Source organism: Taeniopygia guttata, chromosome 14 (genome assembly GCF_048771995.1).
Source record: "Taeniopygia guttata chromosome 14, bTaeGut7.mat, whole genome shotgun sequence".
In the NCBI taxonomy this organism is placed as follows: domain Eukaryota; kingdom Metazoa; phylum Chordata; class Aves; order Passeriformes; family Estrildidae; genus Taeniopygia; species Taeniopygia guttata.
The window spans coordinates 9,978,890-10,003,292 of record NC_133039.1 but is presented as its reverse complement, the minus strand read 5'-3'; the positions used below and the strand labels follow the sequence as shown (position 1 = coordinate 10,003,292).

Sequence of the window (24,403 nt, the reverse complement as noted above, 5' to 3'; positions counted from 1 at the left end):
GTGTATTCATTCTCCCCAGAAAATGGAAATGTATTCCAAAATCTAAACAAGACCATTTGTTACATGTTTTAAGAGGATACCTCTGGCTTTAGAATGGCTATATAATGCCTAAGGACTAGGAAAAAGCACAGAGGATGGCACAGATAATCAGATCTGGATTTTGGAACTTCTCACTACATACAAGTTTGGACACACCATAAATCCTGCTATTTTCAGGAAATAAGGCTATATGCCTGGCTGACTTGCCAGTAAACATGTCACAGCACACATGGTCTGTTGCCTTTGACAGCTTTGTTCACCGTCATTTCAACAAAGAGGCCAAAACCTAATGGATGCAAATAACCAGCCCATGAAGCTGCAGTACTTGAGCAATTTCAGGGAACCAGACGGGACAAAGAACAGACTTCGTGCATGTGGCACTCTCACTTTGAAAAGCCCAGAGCATTTCCTAAGAGCACCAAGATGCACATTAAATTTAAGCCAAAACATTCTTAAAAGATAGAAATAAGACTACTAAACCTGAAATAGAGGATTGCACGTTTTTGATACAGCATCTTCTCCTTCCTCAGCTCTTTTATCTGACCTTCACAGTGTAGTATAACAGGCAGACTTTTATAATCTCTCCACCCAATCTTCACAGAAAAGTTTGTCTTCTTAGGCTGCACTCAGATCATGAGACCAGAACAGGAAAGGACAATTTCATCAGATTTACTGCATTTATATTCAGGAACCTCAATAAGGAAACCATGTTGTTCAACAGGCTGCAGCAAGGCTGTCACTTCACAGACAAACCATTCCTGCTGCAGTTTAAATCCAGATCTCCATTAATCTCTCAGAGGATTAAAAGTGCCATCAGTAGAAAACTGACTCTAGCAGAAGACAAATGCCCCTTAATGTATCACTTGAGTGTCATCTACTTGCAACATAAGCAAGCTCTGGTACATAAAAAACCAAACTGGATTTTCAAAGCATGGAAAAAGCATTTTCAAAGCTATGTTTAGAAAAACACTTTTTAAGACTTCCTGCAAGGTATGAATGGACCAAAGTAACTGATCAAAGTACCTCTTTAGTGGAGAACCTGTTGATTACCCTTCCTGTGCCACGGACATCAAAGCAAAGCAAAAGTTATCTTAAGACTGGAAGTGATGTAGAGATTAAAATAGCATATAAACTTGGGCTGTTACCATGCTCACTAGCAGGCAAGAGATTCTGATTCTCCAGGACAGTATAATCATCTACACCTCTCATACATCCTCATCAAGATGTGAGTAACCACATCTCCAGTTCTCTTTCTAGTTATGCTGTCTCTCTTCACCCTCTTCTCTCTGACTGTGTGGGCTCCCTAATAGATGAGAAATACTCCAAACTATGCCACACATGTTTATGTTTTCTTTTTGAACCTAGATTTATACTGCAGCCTGTCAAAACAGACAGAAATAGATGCAGTACTGGAAGGGTTTAAGTTTCAACACTAGCAATAACATCTTTCAGGAAGAGAGTTCTGAGTCAAAAAAATGCTTTTGTTTTTCTTTCTCACCGTTTGCAGATTTTGATAGCTGGCTGTGAAGTTAAATTCCTGTTTTGTACTCTTTATCTTAAAGCAGAGAAGTTTGGCTTTTTCGTTATTCTCCAAATGAATCTCATTCTTCACAAGCTGATTCCACAAAGAGATCATCTCACTATAGCTGTGCAGAACATTCCTCCCAAAATGATTAACTGTGGATGCCTGAAAAACAAAGACATTTAGGCTGAGCCAGGACAGACAACATTCCATTGTGCAATAGCACAGCACAGAGGTGACAGAATGATAATTTACAAGAACTATTAGAAACGTGTGCCATCTTCTCCATTTTCAAAATATTCCAAATCACCATACAGAGTTCAAAGTTTATTTTATCTCCTCCAAAAAAGGGAGAGACAAAAAGCTAAATAGTTGATGAACACTTTTTTTCTCATTCAAGAGTATTTCTTACATTCCTCCATGGCTGTGCCTGAAGCAGTAGTGACCTAAGGAAGAAAAGCTGATAAAGGAACATCTTAATCATAAACATAAGCCAAATTGCATAGTGACAGAAGTCTACCACATTGCCTAATGAATAGCAACTATATTAAATCAGTTTTAAACCTCTACTGCATAGCACAGAGCCCTGTCCCCAAAGCCATACATTCTGCAAAGCACCATGACACCAACCTGCAGGTATGTAGTAGCTGGTGTGTAAATGTGAACTTTTCCTTCCTTCTCATTGCCTTGATCTTTATAGAATAGTTCCAGTACAAGGTCTTTAATGGAGAGGGTTTTTCCAGCTGTCAGCTGGGATGTCAGTAAATAAGTAGAATACTGAGGCTGGTGCAGTTTGTGAGCTGTGTACAGATAGAGCCATGGGGTGTCTATATTGAACCCACCTGCAAGGGACATATATTAAAGCTGACAGAAACATGAGATTAAAACTACCTAGATTCTAAGTCCACATAAAGCTGATAAGGTCCAGGTGTTCCAGAATAAAGCTAAAATGCTAGTATCAATATTTTCTCTTCCAATTGCTAAAATCTCTGGGTTGTATATAATGAAATTCATGACCTTCACTAGTGTAAATGGAACTGCTGGAAGAGGCCAGCCAGCCAGGCTGTGATAGGTTGAGACTTCAAAAACTCAGCTAGACAAAGCCACAACAGATGTGATCTAATGCTAGAAACAGATCTGACTGGAACAGGAATCTGGGCTGGACAACCTCCAGGGTCTCTCTCTTCCAACAAACAACTTTATCATTCTGTTGCACTCACACAAAACTGCTCAGAAAAACCTGGCAGCAGTTTCCAATGCCTGCTTTTCTAATCACAGACTGGAAATGGTTTCTGGTACTTTACCTTCCCACTTCTTCAGGCCATTTCTGGATGCATCCTTCCACTGCAGCCTAGCCACAAATGGTACATGGTCATTATACTGCACCTCAAAGTTGGTGCTGCTCTGCAAATACACCTGAGAGGTGTGCAAGTGCTGCAGCTGGGTTCTATAATTCACCTGTTTTTCCAGGACTTGCATGGTAAACTGGAAAATAAGTGAAGCAAATTTAAATAAAAACAAGATCTCATTTTCAGGGCTGTATAATTTACTCACACACACAGAAGCAGGAAGGTCACAGCTTCTGCCTTTGCACATTTGTCATTCACTCTTAGAGATTCTCATGCATGCTCACCAGTTACAGACTGAGGTTTCTTTAATATGCATTTGTTACAGCTACATGAGATTCAAAAAGAAAAATGCTGTAATATTCTGAGTTGTTATAACCTGTGCCCTTCTTCCACATTGTGTCAGCAAAGCAGCTTTCACAAATTTCTACAATCATTTTATATGAGTTAACAATGCAAAAACCTCACAGCAAATTACACCTCAACTTTTCCAGTATTTGCAAAATTTATCATCTAGCAAATGTCAGAGATCTCCGTGCCTCTGAGCTAAGACCTCACCTAGCCAAAATTATTAGGTCTGATTACTTGTCTTATATTATTAGTACATACCATATTTACAAAAAAAAGGTTGTAATAAAAAAAAAATTATTTTTAGTCTGTGTTAAATATTTGAAGTGAAGGTCTTACTTTTCAACCATCACTATTACCTCCATGAAATAGCTGACTACAGATGAACTGGAACTGTTCTTAAAGACTTGGCTGATCAGCAGTTTCTTCTTGTTGTTTATTTCATCCCAATGTTTCCCATAGTTCACTTCAATCTGGGAGGAAATCCAAGATGCAGTTACTTCATGTTTCAGGTGAACCTAAAGAAGAGGGAATTGTCTTTTTGCTGTGAACATTTTTCTCATGTTGGGAGCCCTGAGCACAGGTGACACAGGGATGCCCAGCACACAGAGTGCCTGGCTCAGCACCCACCTGGTGGCTGTAGGTGGGAGCCTGCACACAGTGAAACTCATGGCCCAGCTCCAGTCTGTAGGAGCCCCGTGCACCCGCCTCCACCTGAACTTTCTGCTGAGTACTGCACTCGTGGCAAGGGGTTTTAGCCTCTCCTGCTCAAGTTAAATCACAAAGTTGTTTATTCAAGTAAATCAGAATAAATCTTTTAAAATGTTAATAGTATAAATCTTAATTTAAAATGAAAAATCCAGCACTTCTGCAAGGAAGTATTTGCTGAATACTTCAGGTGGAATAGCTGTCAAACTGGGTTTAAACTAAAGTGTAACTAAGTATCTAACTGCACAATTACATAGCTATAGCCAGGCATCTTAAGGTAGTGTTTAAGTGTTCAGGTATGTTTTGATTGTTGTTTATAAAATACTGTGATCAGCATGACATTTTTAGCAAAATTATGGGGTTGTGCCTGTGTAGGTTTAAGAAATCTTTATTACTTATATTTCTATATACTATCTGAAGGTGCAACAGAGTTAGTACAAACAATTCCCCTATAACATATATCATGATTAGCTACTGCAAGGATTCAATACTTTGATACAACTGCACTGATGTTCACCTGCTTTGTCCCACAAAATTAATTCAATTCCTATATTGCAACCGAGGGATCAAAGCCAGCTGCTTCCTAGAAACCATCCCTCATATTATTGAGTGCATGCATGCAATCATCTGAAAACACAAATTAATTAGGAGTAATTCTCACTGAAAAAGTGATTTTTAATCTAATGATGGATATGCTTGTGAAAAACCCATTTTAAAAAAATGTTTTTATATGCAGACTCAAAGAGTAAAGTATATCCAACTGAAAAGAGAAACTTGTTCCACATTTTAGATCATAGTTTAAAAATTAACTGAAATCTTTCTACTGTGTTCTAAAGACAGAGGCAAATCTTGTAGGAAAAATGAACAATACAGAATATTTTTTCCCTGTTTTTCAGTGTACCTAAGAGTCCATATTTTATCTGCAGACCATGAGACCACAATCCCTCATGCTGCTGGAGAAGAGCGATGGCATGAACTCCAAGAACACCTGGAAGGTGGGTCTCCCCTTCCAACGAGTATTGTCTCAGCTTATCATCAGCCTTTTTTTCCAGAAGTGCTACAGAAAGAAGAGAAATGATTATGCAGTGGAAGAACTTGAAGTTACTTCAGCTAGTTAAAGGAATACTAGAGTGAGAAATACCAAAAGGGCATTCAGTCTCTCCACCATTATGAACCACCTGTATAGTGAATAGATAAAAAGACACAGAGCTAGATGTTCAGTGTCTTTCTCCATCTCCACAGACAACCTGCAGACCACACTTCTGCTTCATGCTTATTGAAATGCATGCAGCCAAAGCTACTTCTCAAAGGAAATAAATTCAGACAGATCTTTTCATTAACTAAGCCCTAACGTGTGAACATGTGGCTGTTCACCTCTATGTAAACTGGTTTATTTCACTGCATTATTTTAATTTTAATGTATTGATGTTATACAAATATTAAGGTTCTATTTCTGATATTTTCTCTTGTATTTTCCTCTTAGCTTATTTATGAGAATAAAAGTCTTCAAGATTTTTAGAACAGCAGGTCCTAAGAGACATTCAGCTACGACTATGTGTCTCTGCATTGTTTTATACTAACAAAAGTGAAAAGCAGCTGTTATTTTTTGACATGTTTTTATTAAGTAATTCATTTTATCTTATTTCCTGTACCTTTTCCAACGCTAATTCAAAGCAGACTTCTATTTTTAAATTTATTTTATTCTGAAATATATATATATGTATTAATTTATGCAGGACAGTAATTTTAAAAAGCTGTCTTTATGGGCTTGAAGAGAATTTTAGGAATAAGTGTCCAAAACCAGGCAACCCTAACAAATAACAGCTCCAGAACTTGCATTTATCTGGCAAATACTTACTGTCCTCTAACCTGAAAGAAATGCAGCATCCTTCAACAAATTATTCAGAGATACTGAAACAGCTATCTTCTTGCCAAGCTGTTTAGTGATGTTTCCTGACAAAATTATAGGACTGCTTTGCTTTATCAGCTTTACCTCCAGCTGGGTCATGTATCTCTGCTCTCCACTCAGCATCTGCAAATCTGCCATTCCCTAGAACAAGCAAACAAATCAAAAAGCAAACCCCAAGCCACTCAACAACGTAAGTTAAGTTTTAAGAAAGCAACAGTATAGACTTGGGTGTTTCAGAAATTAGATGAGAGGAAGAAGAAAATATATGGTTTTCTATATATCTAACAACAAACCTTCCACACCCCACAAAGCCTAAGACTTGCCATTGACAAGTAATGAGGAGGAAGGATGGATTTGTTTTTCCAGTTACACAGAGGTCACACTGGTGCAAGATGCTACTTCCTTCAGCTTCTGCTGGTTTTAGGACTGAAATCACTATGACTGTTACAATACCAGGCCAGAAATTAATAGGGTGTTACTGAAAATATTGGCAGCTTCGCAGGGATTTAGGTTGAAATTTAGCACTGAATTTATCTCAAATATATGTAATAAGGAGAACTGGTAATTTCTCTGATGGATTGCTCACAAAACTGTTCTTCAATACATGTATTTTCACTGCCTTTCTTTTCTGTGCTTTTATGGAAGTATTCATCCTAGAAAGAGACCTCATGAAATGCAAACATACCTTAATGTAATACACATCTCGGTCATCCACTATCAACTCCAGGTGTCCAGCTCGGGAATTTTTAGAAAACTCAATCCTCCCTTGGAGAAAAAGAAAAAAAAAAGTGAAAAATTCTAAATACATCATATCGTAGAATACATCAACACTAAATATCACTTGAACAGCACTCCAAAGAAGCTGAAATATGTTGTCTATATTATTACCACTAATTTATCAGTTTGTATTTCCTCAATGGGTTTGTAGATTCTGAATTCTATGTTACACTGTGATTACAATATTATTTTTTATTACCATGTATGACAATATCACAGTCAGTACTTCATTGGTGTAGCAACACATAACTTCATCTCATAACTAACAGAACATAGCAAATTGAAACAGTAAGGCAAGATATACGTAAAAGGCGTCAGAACAATCCACTATATTCTTCAATCTTCAATTCATCAATCCTGATCACAGATTTCTTTTCTAACATAACATTATGACCAGGTATTGAACCTCTGACTGCAAAATATAGCCATAACCAAGACGCAAACCCCATTGGGAATGGGTGCTACCTAAAGCAGTAAACTGAGCAGTTATCACATAATAATGTAGTTTCAGCATTAGATTAGTGAGTGAAATCTACTGATATTTCTCAGTTAATTGTAATGAAGTCCTCCTAATTGATATAATGAAATTCTCCTAACTGATATTAGCTGATGATCAGGCTCCTAGTTGAAAAACCTACCATTAATCTCAATTTTTTTCTTAGGTTGTATAAATTGGATTCTGAATTTCTTCTGTGGGACACTAAAACTTAGATCAACACCAACATCTCTCTTCAAGTCTGACTTTGGAGTCCCAAGGAAGAAGTGAAAGACAGCTTCATTAGGGATCCATGAATTCTCCTGACAGAAAGAAAGGATAATTACATTATTCATTGGCACACCATTTACAAAACAATCTCTCACACTGAGATAACAGATTGTTTGTGTGCATTGTTTCGTAGATAAAAAGAGTATGCACCTCCTATCAGCATTTGTAATTTGTGTTCAACATATCTTCCCATATATTGGGAATGGAATGAATAATAACACAGAACTTGGAATCCAGAGGGTTGAATATGCAGTACTGAGTTATACCACTCTGTCACCAGAATAGCAAACTGAAATAAAGCCAGAGTCCAGAGTGCCAGAGGTACCTGAGCTATGTAGTTATAGGCAGCTTCCACCACGTACTGCTGCAGGCCTCTGTCTTGCTTAGTTAATGTCACAGCCACTAGCAAAGGTCCAGTGAGGGGCAAAACCAAACCACTGGCTGGGTCAGGATAGGACATTTCAGAACATAGCTGCCAGCCAATAATCTCAGACACTAGTGGAAGACAACAGTTGAACATTCAATTAAAACAAAGAAAACACAAAAAATACTTCATTGCAGACCTTTTAGAAATAATATGTGAAAAAAGAAACTCTAGTGAATAAAATTATCTGTTACGGATATTTCAGAATGCCTTTCTAAGACAAACATAATAGCTGGACTCACCTTCTTCCCTAGTGCAAGATCTGGTTTCTGTGTGGCCTTGGAAGACATCTGTATCTTCTGTCTCATCCACCATTCTGAAATGGAGTTTAGAGCTACAACCAAGAATTTTGAACAAAAACTTAAAACCAATTATGCTAAAGTTACAGCAATATTTAAACAAAATTGTTAGTTATATTCAAGAAAGTCAACAATTACTCTTTTTGAAGATACCTGTGCTTAATCTTACCTGAAATTAATTATCTGCATAGATTCTTCTGGAGTGTTCAAGAAAACCTTGAGTTCTTTCCCTTCCTTCACCTGGATTCCCCCATCAAGACTAGTAGATGTCCTCATTCCTGTTAACCACTTTAGGCCAGCTTGTCCCAGAGTCCCCACAATTCCCATTTGGACAGAAAGCTGAACAAATGCACTGTTGAAAGATTCATGTACATACCCTTCTGTGAAATACATTTTCTTTGTAAAGCACTTAATTTAAACCTCTTCAATAAACACACAGAGTTTGATGCTGTAACACAGTATATTCTATTATTAAAATCATGAACTATTTTGTTTCAGGAAATAACTGGAAAGATTGCATGTACACCAACACACACTTTCTAACAGGAATTATAGTTTTACTATATCTCCTAAGGAGGGGATTTGAATGCAGCTTTCAGCATGAAACATTAAGAAAGGGAAAACACTTAGAACTCAGTATCACAGGGCAAGTTTCTCTCTGTCTGTACAGCACTTAGTAAAGTTTAGTAACCTATTCAGTATGTACAAAAGCTAAAATAGCCAGGTAAGGAAACACGGGGTTAAATCCTCTATTTGATCCCAAGAAAAACCCACTTGTCACATGGAAAACATTCCAAAAAATCATCGGCATGCAAAAATTCAGGAGTTTGATTTAGAGATTAATTAATAGGCATTCACACAAAACTTTCACATCAGGAATTGCTACTTTACATCAGACACACGTGAAAGGGACACATTTGCAGCATTTAATACCTTGGCTTGATGTATCCATTTAGAAAGAAATCAGACTGTTGTTTGAAATCGGCATTCCCTTTGATTTTTATGTTGATTGCTGCTGAGGCATTGACTGCCAGTTGAACAGAAAAGCCTGAAATTGCCGGAAACTGCAGTTCTTCAGTTGCCAAGCTCATCCTTTTATTAAACTGGACCTCCTGCCCCTTGTGGTGAACAAAACCCAAACAAAACCCAGAATATTATTTTGCATAATTGAGTTAGCATTCAATAAATTTTCCAGGTATAACTTTTGACTGCATCTGTCTATTGTAAAAGTGTTTTTACATGAGCTGATCTGGGACATAAAGAAGAAAGCAGCCCAAATCCTGCTTACGACCATGGCATGAGTCAGACACCAGTCCTACTCCAGTTAAAAAAATCATTTGTATTTAAGCATGGATGGATTTGAATGAGAGAAGCAAGAAGTAAGCACCATAAGACAGCAGAACAAATCTTTGCCTAATGTACTGAATGTTGTTTAAACCAAATATACACTGGTGTCTTTTAGAATTCAATTTAGAGAAACAACAAGTAATATTTTGTATCTTTAACATATCTATCAGAAGCCAGTTTCTCAAGATAATTACTTGCAAATAGAAAAAAGGTTCCTCTTACCTTCAGAAGTTTAACGGCCAACTCAGCCAGATTTAAGGAATAATGTTTCATTTGTTTTCTTAAATCTTCACAATCTAAGAAGCTAAGTTCATTTCCAAAGATTTTAATGCTTAATTCACATTTCAGTGCCTCCTTTCTTACTGTTCTCTCAGTGAACTGACATAATAAATAAAAAGAAATCAAAGGGAATGGTGTTAAAATTTCCTTTCAAACTCACAATAAACAATTCCTCAATGCAGGCTATGCTATTAGTAAAGAAACATTATGCTCTATTTTACAAGTTCTTTGGAGACCACTTAAGACCCTAGATTAGTAGGATTAGTAGCTGTTCTTTCCAGCTACACTTCAGCTCTATAGCAAACAAGCCATCTGCCACTATGAACACTGGTCATGTCCAGTCCTAAGATTACAGCCAAAGTTTTACAATACATACCCACAAGCAGATGAAGCTTTGAAAAATACAATCTCAGAACAACATTAGGGATGCCTTGATTACTAAATAAACTGCTAGGAAGTAAAAATTTTACATTTTCTGTCTTTACAATTCTACGATACCACAGCAACACAATATGATCATGAGCTTACTCTCTAAGAAGAAACCCTAAGAAGATGAGTCCAAGAAGAGAGCTATCTAAAACAAACTAAATGAATCACAGTCCCTGATTTTTCCAGCTAATAAATCAACAACTGACGTAAATTCTCAGAGCTTCCCTGCTGCGTACATAAAACATAACTCTCTCCAAAAACGAGAAAATTCACAAAAGCACCAATGTAACCTCTGACATCAAAATGGGAAGTCAGATTGCAGACAACAGGACTCAGGAACTCAACATCAAGCAGCTGTTTACAGTGCCACAGCAGTCAATCAACAAAAGGACATCAGGATAAAGAAGCCAGAGCTCAAAATAATGAGAGGAAACCCAAAACACAGGCAACATAATCCCATGGCTGAGTGTTATTGTTTTGAGACAATAAAACAATCTGAAAAAACCATAAAGATCTGGCTCTTTGTTGCTCTGTATTTTCTGCAGCTGTTAAATTCTCTGCAAGTGAGCAGAATGAGTTACATGTGCTTTATGCAAAGGAGTCACAGCAATCCAGAGCACTTGTCCAGTGTGAGATGGGGCCCTGTGTTTGACTGGGAAATGTCATTAACTTTTCTAAGATCTACAGATTCAGTTACCTTCTTGACTAACTCATTCATCTTGCTGTATTTTCTACCAAGACAATTTTGGTTTGTTTTTCTCAGCTTTGGCTTGTCAGACTTGCTCACAAGATGATCAGAGGGGCTGTATTGCTTCAAAGTTGGGTTCCTCTGCTTGATTTTCTCTGCTGTTTCCACTGGAGTTTCTGACTTGTGGCTTGCTTGATCAGTGTTTCCAAAAAAATAGTCACTGAAAGTAGAAGATTTCGGCCCAAAACCCTTCTCTATGAGAGTTTCAGCATTCTCCAATCGTACACCAACCTAGTGAAAAGCATGCAGCAGTGAAAAGCCTAACAGGGACACGTACAGGCCATGGCCATTTCTAAAGCAGAAAATCAAATATTAAACCATATGTTACCAACACAAAAAAATTTGCCAAGGAAGATCACAGTCTACAAAGTTTAGCATTCTACCTCCTTCAGCATTCAATACTGGATAGTTCAGTATTAAATCTTCCCAAAACAATTAGATATGTAAAGTCCAAAATAAAAAATCCTTTTTCCTTTATCTACTGAGATCCATTTACATCATAATGAGCCAAAAGGGGATACTGCTATTTTGGCATGTTAAAAACAGTATCTTGGCTGGAAAACACTAACACATCCTTTTCATGCTCTGAAGTAAGATTCTGTTTGGAAGTTTGCTTAAAACAGAATTACTAACACACATAATTCCAGAGTATGCAGCACTGAAAAACAATTCTGTTCCCTTGCAAGCTTAAACTTGAGATCTGAAGGCTACATTAAATACTTTCTTTCTTTCATATGCATATTGTTACCTGATGCAGCAGGTAAAGATGATGAGTTTGCAGGCAGGTCATTGAAATGTCTCAAGCACTGGAAGGTCAATGGCACTAGAATTGTGACTTCAGCTAAGTACAAATGAGTCTAGCTCTGTATTAAAGGAATGGTGTACCCAAGTCAATCCATTTTCCACCATCAAGAAAAGGAATCTTACTATCCTAAACAGGAGCTAGAGCAGTGTCTCAGGAAGCACTGACTGTTTCCTTTGAATCAACAAGAGCTAAGTATAAGTCATTTTCCTAGTGCATGGCACTAGCACAGTGACAGTGCTTTTATTTCGACTAAGCCCATTACACAAAGGACTAAGGACTGACCAGTCTGAGGCAACTGTGCTAGAACAGTGAAAAGCACATTTTGCTAAAGGAACTGCAACAGGAAACCAGAAAATGCTTTGTACTTCAATATACCAAGTGTCACTTGAGGAGGGGGATAAAAAACCCCCACAAATAAAAAATCCATAAACTTGCCTCCAGGAGATTTATAGCCTGTCCCATGAAGTGAACAGTCAAATTTGTCATGACTGATCGTGGCAAAAAAGATGTAGGAGAAAAGACCACTGATGCTTCCATATTTGCACCTGCACCAGCTGCAATGGAAAGCAGATGTCTGTAAGCTGGAGATCAGCTGTTCTCATATATTTTGCAAAATTCATAATTCTTTGGAAAACTGTTATTCCACTAAATAAGAAGGTGGTGAATGAAACATTGTCAACAGGTGAAACTAAGTTTTTAATACAGCAAAGACATTACTGTTAGTAACTTCCATTTACTGGAATTCCATATTTACTGGATATTACTGGGTATTATCTCACTAACATCAAAAGGATAGAATTTATAATACATAAGATACATACATGCACTGGAGGAAATGGACAGAAAATCAAAATGTAACTGAAAAACATCATCTAGCATTTTCACTGAAAACAAATGAACAGATAGTAGAACAGGAAGGAAGTGGTTTGACTCTTTTCTTATACCAAGGACAGCACATGGATCAGAACAAGAAAAAACATCCCAGTCCCCTGTTGCTGAAAAGGAGGTTAACTAAGGAAGGAATTAAAAGTTGATGCTCACAAAAATAATCTTAAGTGTTCATTGGTTCTTAGTCTCCTCTCTCACAAGAGGCAAAGGTGTATGGTTATCTGGTTTGCTGGAAATACATTTCATATGCTCCAATTAAGGTCAAAGCAGAATCAAGCTTACATTTGCATAGTATTAAATCATAAAAATCAAAGTTTTCTGGAGCAATATGTAAAGGCTCAGAAAAGCCTCGTGAGATGTTAATAACCAATATGCTGCAAAGTATTAAGTTCTAAAACTCCTTTCACTCCACATACCTGAATGAAACGTGACATCAGAGTATGAGGAGTATTTCCATGTCTCCCAGTCAAAATCTTTGCTAAGGATTTCATCAGGAATAGAATCTCGAAGGTGCTCCTTCAATGGGTCATCTGTCTCCAAGAGCTGAGAGAGATGACTCCAAACAAAGGAGCCCACTAAAATTCAACAAAGAAAAGCATGTGACAATCAGAGAAAAATTACAAGAGTCCTAAAAAGAGAGACAGGAAATATTTTTAATTTTTATACCACCATTAATTCTAAGCTATTCCCCTGACCAAAACAGAATCCATTCAATTTCAGCATGATTAAAATCAGTCTGACGCACCTACTGCAACAGCACTGTACATAAAAAAAGGCACATACAATTAAACCTGATTCAGAACTAGTATTCCTGCGTGATACTGTGGAGTCCCAGTTTGGCCACATATGTGATGTGTCGTGGAGGACAAATATTTCCCATATGTTCTGGAGTCTGGTTCCTAAATAGAGGCATTTTGCCTCCTGAAGATACAAGATACTAGGCTCCAGTGTTAGTTCAACGCACAGACACTGAATACTGATGTAACCGCATTTTTCAAAACACATTTTTTCAAATTTTGTTTTCTGAATGCAGAACCAAAAACTAACAAATGCCCTATGCCTTCAAAAGCACATGCTATTCAAAAGTTTACTATATAAATTATTTAGCTGTCACATCAACAAAATACAAAGGAAAGAAATTAAGAATATGAATGTGTACTGAATTAAATAGTTTAAAACATACAACATTTTGGATGGACTTGTAGAGCTCCTTCATAAATCAAACAAACTAAATTTTCTGCATGGAGTCACCAGGAGGAGTCACTGAGGGTACACCCTGACAGGATTTTGGAGGTGGATGCAATTTCTTTCTGTCGGAATTCTGAACAGAGAGGATTGAGTGCCCTCCAAACCACAAGCCACATCAGCAGGTGAACACAATGCTGAGCCTAATATCACAATCACTGCAGGATACACTGATCTGGACATAACATCCTGGGAAATGAATACCAGCTCCAAGGCAGAGCTTGCCAGGATCCCAACACAGTGCAGACAGAGCCAGCTTTCATCTGCCTGCGAACAATCTTCCAGATACCCTTCTCATGTTTGCTTCTTCTTCACAGATGTACATGCAAGGGATTAGTCTGGAGGTATCCTTCACTGAACATAGTGAAACCATTTGAGAATAGCGTAACATTTTTTTCTGCCACTTGCTTCTTTCTCAACAAACTGCTATTTGCAGTCATCCAATTGTATTTCTAATGCACTGAGCATCAAAGCTTTTCCATATATCCTTCTCAGGAGCCTTCAGTGAATGAAATGCTGCAAGTAGAAAGAACTAATTCTATGAAAAGTCAGTCCTTACTATTGCTAAACTAATGGTATCACAATTTCAATATAAAATGTTACAATCATACAAACAATCTACAAAACATTGAGATTAAATAAAAATTGACATAGACTGGTACAATTACACCTGCAAAGTAAATGTCACTTTGAAGTATCAATTAGGAACATGTAAGACTTCAGTAGATGCTTGGCTGACCTTGACTGGAGGTTTCTTTCAGCAAAGTTTTTTGTACTTGTTTAAATAACTCTTCATTTGGACATTTCATTGCTATATAATAAGCACCAATTCTTATTTCCACATCTTCACTGGTTGCTTGATACAGCTGAACTAATATAGCATTCTGAGAGAAAAACACAAAAAAATAAAGACAATTACAACCCACTGCCCTGGAACACCTCGTTCACTTTCAGGTCCTGGTGGGTTTTTTGTTCTCAAAGAGCTATTGCTACACTTATAGCTGTTGCCTTATACCTGACAAAGTCACTTTGTGTAACATGGATATAAATGTATGTACATATTGTCTATACTACTTTATCCACAAATTTCCTGAACAAACTGTCATTATGACCTTGAATCCTATACAGACAAATCTATACCGGACTCTGCAACACAGAGCCACCCCTGCCAGCATAACTGTTAAGAATGGTTTTATTCCACCACATGGGAGACCTGTCTGTCGTATCTCTCATGTGCTAGAGCCAATACAGAGACAACAATGGCCATGACTTTGTTCACAGGCTATTAAGACCATTATTTTTGGTCTAAATCAAAGAGCAGGCCAGCAACAAATTTATTCTGCTCAATATTTCCCCAACCAAGACAACCTTTTTTGTGAACTAAGGAACTAAGAAACCAGTGACTGATACTACTAACATTTTTATTACCTTTTAACAGCCCCAGTCCACCCAGTTCAGCAGTTCATTTGCTAGACAATGATGGTGGCATACATGACAACATACAGACTTGATATGTTGAACACGTCTAATGAGCAACACCAAACTTCATAGCTGCGGAACAAGTGAATCACACTAATCCATGCTGAAATTAAATTTTAAAAAGCCATAGAGAGGTGCTTCTCCAAGTGCAAGTCCATGTGGAGCTTCTTGTTCAAAATGTTCTAACTATGGTAGAGTATTGCAAATCACAACAAGCTTCTCACATTAGTACTTTATGTTTCAGAGAATTAAACAGTGAAACAGACTATTGGAAATCCAAGTCCTGTGGGTTCTCAGCCATAACTCTTGCAGACAGAAGGCACCCAAATGAATTGTCTAATTAAGAAGTCACAAACACTGGATGTGTTAGCTCAAGTGCTGCAAAGCTCATTATACGTTTGCTCATCTAGGTGGTTCTACCATCTTCTCCAACAGCAGAGGGGCTCTGCTGGAGCATGTCTACACTTGTTTCTTATCCATTTGTGTGTTTTGTAATTATTCCAACAAGTCCTAGATCTGTGGCAGTGCCAGGAAGCTATCAGACAGTAAATCACTCACCCCAGCAGAGCAGGGAATGCGCCGGAAGGCCTGGACAGCAGCGAGGCGGATCTCCACGGGATGGCTCTTCAGGGCAGCGCACGAGCTCAAAGCAGGAGCCAGCGAAGCTGCCGCCAGTCCCGCATTTCCAATGGCTTTCAACACCAGTTGCATCTGTAAATGCAAAGCAAGATAGAACAGAAAGCTCTACATTTAATTTCATGGCACTAGCATTTTCTGTGCAAAAATCTGTTTAAAATTATTTACTGGTGATTTGGGGAGTTTACTGCAGCCCCTGTTGTACCACCTATACCCTGGGTTTACTGGGACGACAAGACAAATATGGACCACAGTTCTATTGTAATGCCATGTGGCACTTGTAAGTAGAACCTGCCTTACACCTGGGGGAATAAAAAACCATTTTTTAAAAGCCTACATTGCAACAGAAAAGCAAAAGTCACAAATTTTATGTACTGGAAAGGTTTTTCAAGTACTTTGATATTTTGTCCCTTTTGATCACATATATTTTGACATTTTAGTGATTCAACAGAGTTTTGGACACACTGACTAAATTAAAATAATAATTTGTCAATAGATATGTGTTCCTCATATTGCTCAATGGTATGAAGTTTGTTTCATCAGGAAATCTAAGGCTTTTTTTTATTTCCACACATAAGAACACCCATACTGATAGGTTCCACTTGTCAGATTACAAAATTTTGTCAGTTCATTCTAGCAAGAAATATCATTTACTAAGCTTGCATTCATGGCTGTCTGGAAATCTAATGAATACCATTTTCATCAAACAAGTTCTAGATCATAAAGTGAACAGAAAAATAATTCCCTATATCATGTGCCTCTGTAAAACCAATACCTTGCTGAGATGTTCTGAATCTTGCACGGTACAGTTTCCTCCCAAAAATTTCCCAAGTGTACTCATCACACCCTGCACAGCAGGTACAACACCACAGGAGCTGTGAGCTGAACAAAACCTATGTATGAGAGCAGTTACTCCCAAGAACCAGCTCTGGCTTGCTTTAGGTGACTTCAGCAAAGGCTGTAAACAACGACAAAAAGAATGAGGTGTTTCAGAAAAGTAATGAGAATGACTATTGTGACATACAGCAGATTATAAGTGTATCAAAATATTTCCATACTCAAATTCAACCTCAAAAAATTACTTGGACAGAGCTTTGTATAAATCTGTGAAAAAGACTGTTACTGTAAAACACAAAAATTATGAGCCACTTAGATTCATTACAAATTAAAAAAGAAAAAACAACATCCACTCACAGCAAGAGATTCAATCATGCCTGAGGTGGGATTAGGAATGAATGTAAATGACCAGAAGAAATATTCTACTTTGTCTTCCTCAACTTCTCCAGAAGTTATGAGGTCTTTCATTAGGACAACACATGCCTCTGTGGCACAAGATGGGAGAGCATCTATTAATGGCTGCCTGTAACACAAGAAAAAAGTATAGAAAACCTAAAATGACCAAAATACTTCAGAATCACATAACAAGTACATTGAGGCTAGGCCTCTTTCGAAGTGAATAAACGTCCAGTGGCTTAGCAAATTCCAGATTCCACAGAAATCTTCTTATCTTCTGGTACAGTGGCCTTATAGAAATATGCCTCAGACAGGATCTGATGGAAGTGCATCAGTGTTTCAAGAACAGTACCTAATCAGATTTTCAAGAAAATATTCAGCTTATTTCTCTGAGAATTAAGCTACATCATATCCCAGGTTTGACTTCCAAAGACTGAGGTGCCTTAAAGCATTGACTTTTTATTAAGGTAGTTTCATTTCACCTGCAACACCAGTAACAAATTAAAATATTAAAACTGAATTGACTAGCTTTTTCTTCCTGAGCTTTTTTAGACCTTATTTAAGGGGAAAGCTTACACCAGCATGACAGACAATATGCATTTCAGCTCTTAAGAGTCCTTCTGTAAATATTCTGTACCTGCCTCCTATACTGATGTAAGGCCAGTTTTGCATTAACTAGAAAGGAATTAAACCAGATAGGGCAAAAGCATCAGAAAGTAGTCTGCATGGGATTATCTTCCACTCTTAAATGTAATAACCATGTCCTGAGTAAAATTAGTCTAAAAGGTAATATAAAAGAGGCAGAGTAGTTTAATTACTGTCTAATACTGAAGAATATTAGCATGACTATTTATCAAAGGATGAGAATAAACCTAACCCAAAACAAAATTTGCCCCTTTTAAATCAAGTAAAGATATTGTTGCAAACATAAACCTTGGTATTAGATTAATTTTAAACAGGATGATGACATTTTGTACTGAAACCAAGTACAAGAATTGTTTCATTATTTTCAATTTTATGAAGGGAGAAAAATTTACTGGTTTTAATAATACTGAATTAGTATTTCTGATAGTCTCAAACCATTGGATAGAACTGTTCCTGACTGCAGAGGAGTAGGGTCTTGATCTTCAAAGCCACTGTTCTACAATTGACATCAACCATCCCGAGATCGAGCTGCTACTGAAAGATGCAGTTCCACCACGTCCATAATTCCAGCCTAACATCTGTCTCCTCTGCCCCACGACTGCTAAAGGCATTGAAGGTACAGATCCAGGTAAGCTTTTACATAACAAATGGCAACATAAGCTTAAAAGCAGCAGAATTGATTTTCATCCAAGCCATGACTCAGGTTTGCCATTCACATTGCTTCAGAAACAGGAAATCTGGCTGTGGGAATAGGTAAGTCTATTTTGTACATAACATTCATTCAGTGAGGAGAGAATGTCATCCCATTACAAAAACAAGACCTGCAATACAAATGATTCCTTTAAAATGCTTCAAATTTAAATCCAACATTCGGCCACAGATTTAAAACATTTAAATATTTGCAAAACATTTCTTTTCTGTATATTTTTGAATGTAATTACTAAAGGAGACTTACCAATTGTCTCTGCACTTAAATGATGATCTTTGCCATAGCGCTCTTAAGGCCTCAAGAGAAAGGTGTCGAAGCTCAAACACAAGAGTCATGAAAAGGTCTGCAGTCTGTAAGTGCACAATCACAACTGTGATATTCCTGCTGTGCAGAAACCAGCTTCAGAGAACAGAGCACAAGAGGTTATGCTGGCATTGCCATTGATTTACAGTGTAACCTGAGACTGAAATCTCCTTTCTTCCCTGTGTCCTTACATTCTTTCCTCATTTGTTTTTCTCTCCAGACTGCAAACAAATGGAGAAGGGCTTTTCCTTTGGATGTCAGTCAGTCCCTCAGACAACAGCTCTCAGTGACCACCGCACACACCACTGGCATACAAATGAATAATAAACCAAAAGGCAACAGTATGGTTACAATCCAGAAGAGAAAGTCATAATCTTCTCTGAGTTTGTATGGCAAGGTCTTGATTTATGACCAGAACAGCTGACATTGCTTTGACACAAATGAAACAATGGTCAAGTTAACTGTATATTAATCTTTGGTTTATGTGAAAGATCATTTAACTGAGGTTTGGGCAACACTTAGAAGTTTCACTTGAGAACCCTTGGGCTGTGAGAAATTATTCCATCTTACTGGGGAAAAGCCCAGACAGAATTGCCCTTACTCTGCAGGCAGCACAGGACTAGCTGGAAACATTGAGGCAGAAAAGCTGTTCTCTCTCACTAAGAGGAATTGCTTCATCATACAGCAGCTATTTTACCTGGCATTTTAAATGCTAAATAGTGTGTGGATGTATTCCTCTGAGACCTGATCCAAAGTTCAAGAAAGAAGATAGGTCTCATTACTTGAAAAATTAGCAGAATGTTCGATACAGCATCCTGTATGTTCCTGTTAACTGAACTTTATAATGTGTAAGTTTTAAACACAATCCATGTCAGATTCATTTTGATGCTTTATTCACCTCAGATGTGAAAGTCTTAGACATAGGACTAAATTTATGGTTCCAAAGAAAACATTTTTCTTTACATAAAAATCATACAAACAAAGTCTAATTTCACTAAGTCACATTTCCAAAGGTTTGGGGACAGACCTAATTTGACCTTCTGATCTTCCTTCCAGGAGCTACTCCCAAAAACAATGAAAACATGGAATAATCCAGTGCCAGCATTCAATTTTCATTTAAGACTGCCAAGCCATTTTCAGTAACAAGAAGCTGTCTTTCAGTAAGAAGTCTGAGTAATTTCATACTGTTTTGTTTGAGTCTGAGGGAGTAATTGGTCAGATCCAAGATATAGTTTGTTTTTATTATTTTGGGATTTATATTATTCTTAGAAATAATATATAATTTCTAATCAAATTAAAACCTGTTCTCATATGTGAAACCCCACCTATGTATTAATTATGTTAACATTTATAATTCCATACCTAAAATTCATATCGATCCACATGCATTCCCTTCTATTCCATTCCATCCCCTCATTACCACTAAGATCTATTTTAAAAAGAATTTCCAAGCCTGGGCACTATGGAGCTAGTGAAAGAGATTGCATTTTATGGACGATAAAATATTCAGAGAACTGTGTTTTATGTAATTTTTTAAAAGCATTTCTAAAGCATGGGCCCTATGTGCACTTTTCCACAGGCAAATCTACTGGGGGTCAGGAGATCCTCACAGATCTCATGACAAGGAGCTGCATGTGCAGCTGCTGCTGAGCCCAGGTGGCCCAATAGCTGGAGCTGCAGCATAGGCCAGACTGATGTACTTTCAGGTGATACAATTTTAGACAGTAAACTGACTTCATTCTGCTTCACACCTGCTGACTAGGTCTCATCTAATAACTCCATGCAAAATTTTGCAGAGAAGCAGCTATTTTTACTTTCTGACAGTAAATCTTAAGAATGAACCGTCTGACTAGGTGGGCTGTTTTCATTTTTAAGGTTGGCTGCACAGAAATTGAGCTGTCATTGCAAATTCCTCTCTTTGTAGTATCATAATAACAAACTACATTCAAATCTGACTCCCATTCCCGCCTCTGAAAGAAACATAAGAAAGCCTGGCTTTCATTCTACATAGAAGCTTGATTTTCCTTCTACCTGCAGACCTGCCATATTTAAAAAAAAAAAAAAAAAAAAAAAAAAACAGGTAAAAGTAAGCAATTAGAATGCCCTACAAGGAAAAAAAAACCCTAAAAACCAAAACCAACCAAAAATTAAAGATCATGCCCTGAGAGTAATTTTTGGCCAGACTGGGGTCCAGGAGCAAGGCAAAGCAAATCTGATATACTCTTGCCCACCTTGCTCACTGCATACATAGCCACATTCACCAGAGCTACTGACCAGGTACCAAAACCCAGCCAGTCACTGGAAATGCAGCCCTAGCAGAAGTGGTGTGACAGGCTTCTCTCCAGCTTCTCTCAAGAGAGGGTCCCTTCTCCCCATCCCTTTTTCCATTCTTTGTCAGCAGGCAGCTTGTTCACTTAATGGTCCATTAGCTAATCTACATCCACATTGAAATTCAATCTTGTCTCATAATAGCATTAAAAAATTAAACAACTTTGCTTCCTTGGAAATGACACCATCTCCACCTCCATTTTCTCATCCCTTCACTGTTTTCCCTAGAGTTGGAGATTTTCCCTTCCATTTATTCTTGGTTTTGTGTCCTGAAAGAAATGCATAATCTCACCTCATTCAGAGTCAAACAATAAAGGGACAAACACGCTCTACATGCATAACAGTGCAGCTGTCTCCCAAGCAACACTGTGGGCATTCCCATAACTTCTTTCTTGGTCCAAAGGACATTTCATTGGTTGAAATGAGGGATGATAAAGATTCTCATTGAAATGTCTGGTCACACAGAAAGAACACCCTGAAACAGTGAAAATGGTTGACAACCAATCAAACCCTGTGCTGGGACAGGCAAATGATGAATAATTCACCTCTCTTTTAGGCAGTGGCACAGACAGCAGCTACTTGTGCTAATCTCAGTGATCTAAAAAACAAATTTCCCACACATGAAGCCAGTAGGCCTCTCTGAAGGCAGAAGTGACATCCCACTGTTACTGGGAAAATTATCTAGCATTCTTTCAAAGACACTGAATTAAGAGTGCTCCATAGAAGGTAGGATTTAGACAAAGTTTCTCAGGTCTGCTGCCATAATTTCTTTCTGCAACATTTTCCAGGCAGTATGTGACTCTAGTCTGTGCCTAAATGCCATTTCATACTGCTGTACTCTGACAATCACATGGAATTAAGCATTATCCTTCTCCAAGAGGCTGCTTTTATTCTATATTAGCACCAACCATTACTATACGTCTCTCTTAGCCCTCCACAGCCCCAGTCTTCATAGCATGCAGCTAAAAGAGATGGCAGACCTGCTTGTAACTCAGACACAGAAGCCAATCCCAAATATTACAGTATCCACAAAGGCCACCTGCTGCTTTCTCTTCAGCCCCATGCCCAGGCTTTTGTCAGGCTTTGGTACCATGATCACCATTTAACAGACTGGGAGTAAGGTCTGGGGCTGGAATTTATCACAGCTGATTGAGAGGGTGCTGGCTTCAGCAGCTGTGACTTATCCGGCTCCACCCTGTGCCTTGCCCTGAAGTCTCACACACAAAACATGAACACCTACTTGTGCTCATGAATCACAGGTGACACAGAGAAAGGTGAACACACCCAGGATATCACTGCAGAGCTGCAATCCAGCGCTGCACTTTTCTCCAGTTTCTCTCCTCCATCCCTCAATATCTGTGTCCAGCCCAGGGGAAAAACAGGAAGAGCTTCTGTTCTTTGATATGGGACTTAATCTAAACAAAGGAAGGTGAGTGCCTTCCATGCTGGGACTGAAGATCTCTGTTAACATCACTTGTACCTATGTGCATTTACAGGAGAGATCTCAGCCACTCTGCACAGGAAATAACCTTGCTCCAAAGTACAAGCAATCTGACAAGACCCTCAGAGGACAGGGAACGGATCAGCAACGAGCTGACTAAACTCATCAGTGGCAAATTCATGGAGGCACCAATGCCCTGTTTAGTGTCTTTCCCATTAGATCATACTTGTTTTCTAGTAATATCCTGACCAAAAATTACTTAAAGACTGTTTTCTTCTGTTTTCACATTTACATTTTTTTTTCCTTTATTTTTCCCTGTAGGAACTTCACTACTAGCAAGAACCACTCTATTTGAAGGATAATGGGATATGAAGTGTCCTCTATTTGCCCTCAGTTTATCTCAGGTGAACAGTGATTAAACACCATCTTCTGTTGATCCTTTTGTATTGCACACAACAGGTGTTCTTTATAACCTAACAGGTGTTCTTGATAACCTCTGAATTTCAGAGATAGGGATCTTAATTCCAAACACAGAGACAATTACTGACTGATTCAGCTGCTGCCAGTATCAAAAAAATACAAGACCCAAGTGAGCTAAGGAGACAGGCAGACACTCATCTAGAATGATGGTCATCATAAAAAATATTTAAGCCAATGCCTGTTTCACATGACCAGAAGATTCCACCCTATCTTAGCAGCATTCACCACTGAAAATACTCTAGGGGACAGAGATTGGACCCTCTGGACCCAAGCAGCATCCCCAGAAAACACGATGGTTATTAGAGTTCATCAGAAGCAGAAGAAACCTACCAGCCAAGACCTTCGTGTGCAAACTGTTTTGAGGGGATGAGGCAATATAAGGATGGCAGAACTCCAATAAACATGGAGACAACAGTACCAGGGGTAGTATTACACACTAAAGCTGTAAAATATGTGTTTTACAATAAAGTATCAAAACTGCCAGTGACAACCCAAACCAGATACTTTATATGCTTTTGGTTTTTTCACAGCAAAACAAAAATTTGGGACATTTGCTTTCAGATTAATTTAGAATATAGTTCAAAATTGCTTTTGCCGAGTATTCAGGGGGCTGCAGGATATTTTAATTCCTCAGTGTGATTTACTGCTTATATAAGAAAATGACATTTCAAAGCATTTTCTCTTTTTTAATTCCACATTTTAAAATGTTCAAAACAATGGAAGGCTTCAGTATTTCAAAATTTCTGCTCTCCTGGTCACCTTTTATCTGTGCAGGGGAGTTCTCAGCCCATGAAGAGCCTCCCAAGAAAGCAAAGGCTGTAGAGCTTACCTCATAACTTGCACTGTGTGCTAAGCAAAGCTTCCACACCAGTTCAGTCACTTCTGCTCCAGTGACCTCCCTCTTAGGTACTTCCCTTTCATAGAGAATGTTGGTCACATACAGATCATCAGAGTCCCCTGGAATAAGGAACACAAAATAAAAATCACATCTCTAGTGATTGCTGGCATTTTGCTATCATTAACTCTATATGCAAGGGGAAAGTTTCTCTCTGAGCCTTTATTTCTCCCTGTATGAATATTAATATGAGTGCAGTCAGCTTGAATTTCAGAACACAACAGAATAAAGACAAGTGTGACCCAAAAGAAAGAATCAGAGAAACAAGACAAATACACACATGAAAAAAGCCCTGTTTTTCATCCATCCATCTCTTAGTATGGCCCTGCTACTTTACATTCATCACCTATTCCAATGTCATCTAAACACTACTCC

At 38.1% G+C, this 24,403-nt stretch overlaps 1 protein-coding gene across 1 annotated transcript in view; it reads right to left on the bottom strand.

The window, feature by feature from the left end:
- The window catches only part of LOC115497284 (uncharacterized), a 71,512-nt gene that overhangs the window by 42,597 nt on the left and 4,512 nt on the right, over positions 1–24,403 (bottom strand). Inside the window, exons 6-30 of the mRNA XM_072935803.1 lie at positions 23,963–24,090; positions 18,828–18,931; positions 17,189–17,354; positions 16,770–16,952; positions 15,917–16,069; positions 14,619–14,763; positions 13,051–13,209; positions 12,182–12,300; positions 10,891–11,172; positions 9,708–9,863; positions 9,072–9,256; positions 8,308–8,490; positions 8,082–8,173; positions 7,741–7,910; positions 7,288–7,447; positions 6,558–6,637; positions 5,833–6,013; positions 5,616–5,626; positions 4,865–5,057; positions 3,886–4,019; positions 3,615–3,773; positions 2,866–3,046; positions 2,192–2,403; positions 1,538–1,726; positions 520–659 (exon numbers count right to left, since the gene is read on the bottom strand). Coding sequence (XP_072791904.1) covers positions 520–659; positions 1,538–1,726; positions 2,192–2,403; positions 2,866–3,046; positions 3,615–3,773; positions 3,886–4,019; positions 4,865–5,057; positions 5,616–5,626; positions 5,833–6,013; positions 6,558–6,637; positions 7,288–7,447; positions 7,741–7,910; positions 8,082–8,173; positions 8,308–8,490; positions 9,072–9,256; positions 9,708–9,863; positions 10,891–11,172; positions 12,182–12,300; positions 13,051–13,209; positions 14,619–14,763; positions 15,917–16,069; positions 16,770–16,952; positions 17,189–17,354; positions 18,828–18,931; positions 23,963–24,090 — 3,865 coding nt within the window. The remainder of the gene's footprint in view (positions 1–519; positions 660–1,537; positions 1,727–2,191; positions 2,404–2,865; positions 3,047–3,614; positions 3,774–3,885; positions 4,020–4,864; positions 5,058–5,615; positions 5,627–5,832; positions 6,014–6,557; positions 6,638–7,287; positions 7,448–7,740; positions 7,911–8,081; positions 8,174–8,307; positions 8,491–9,071; positions 9,257–9,707; positions 9,864–10,890; positions 11,173–12,181; positions 12,301–13,050; positions 13,210–14,618; positions 14,764–15,916; positions 16,070–16,769; positions 16,953–17,188; positions 17,355–18,827; positions 18,932–23,962; positions 24,091–24,403) is intronic.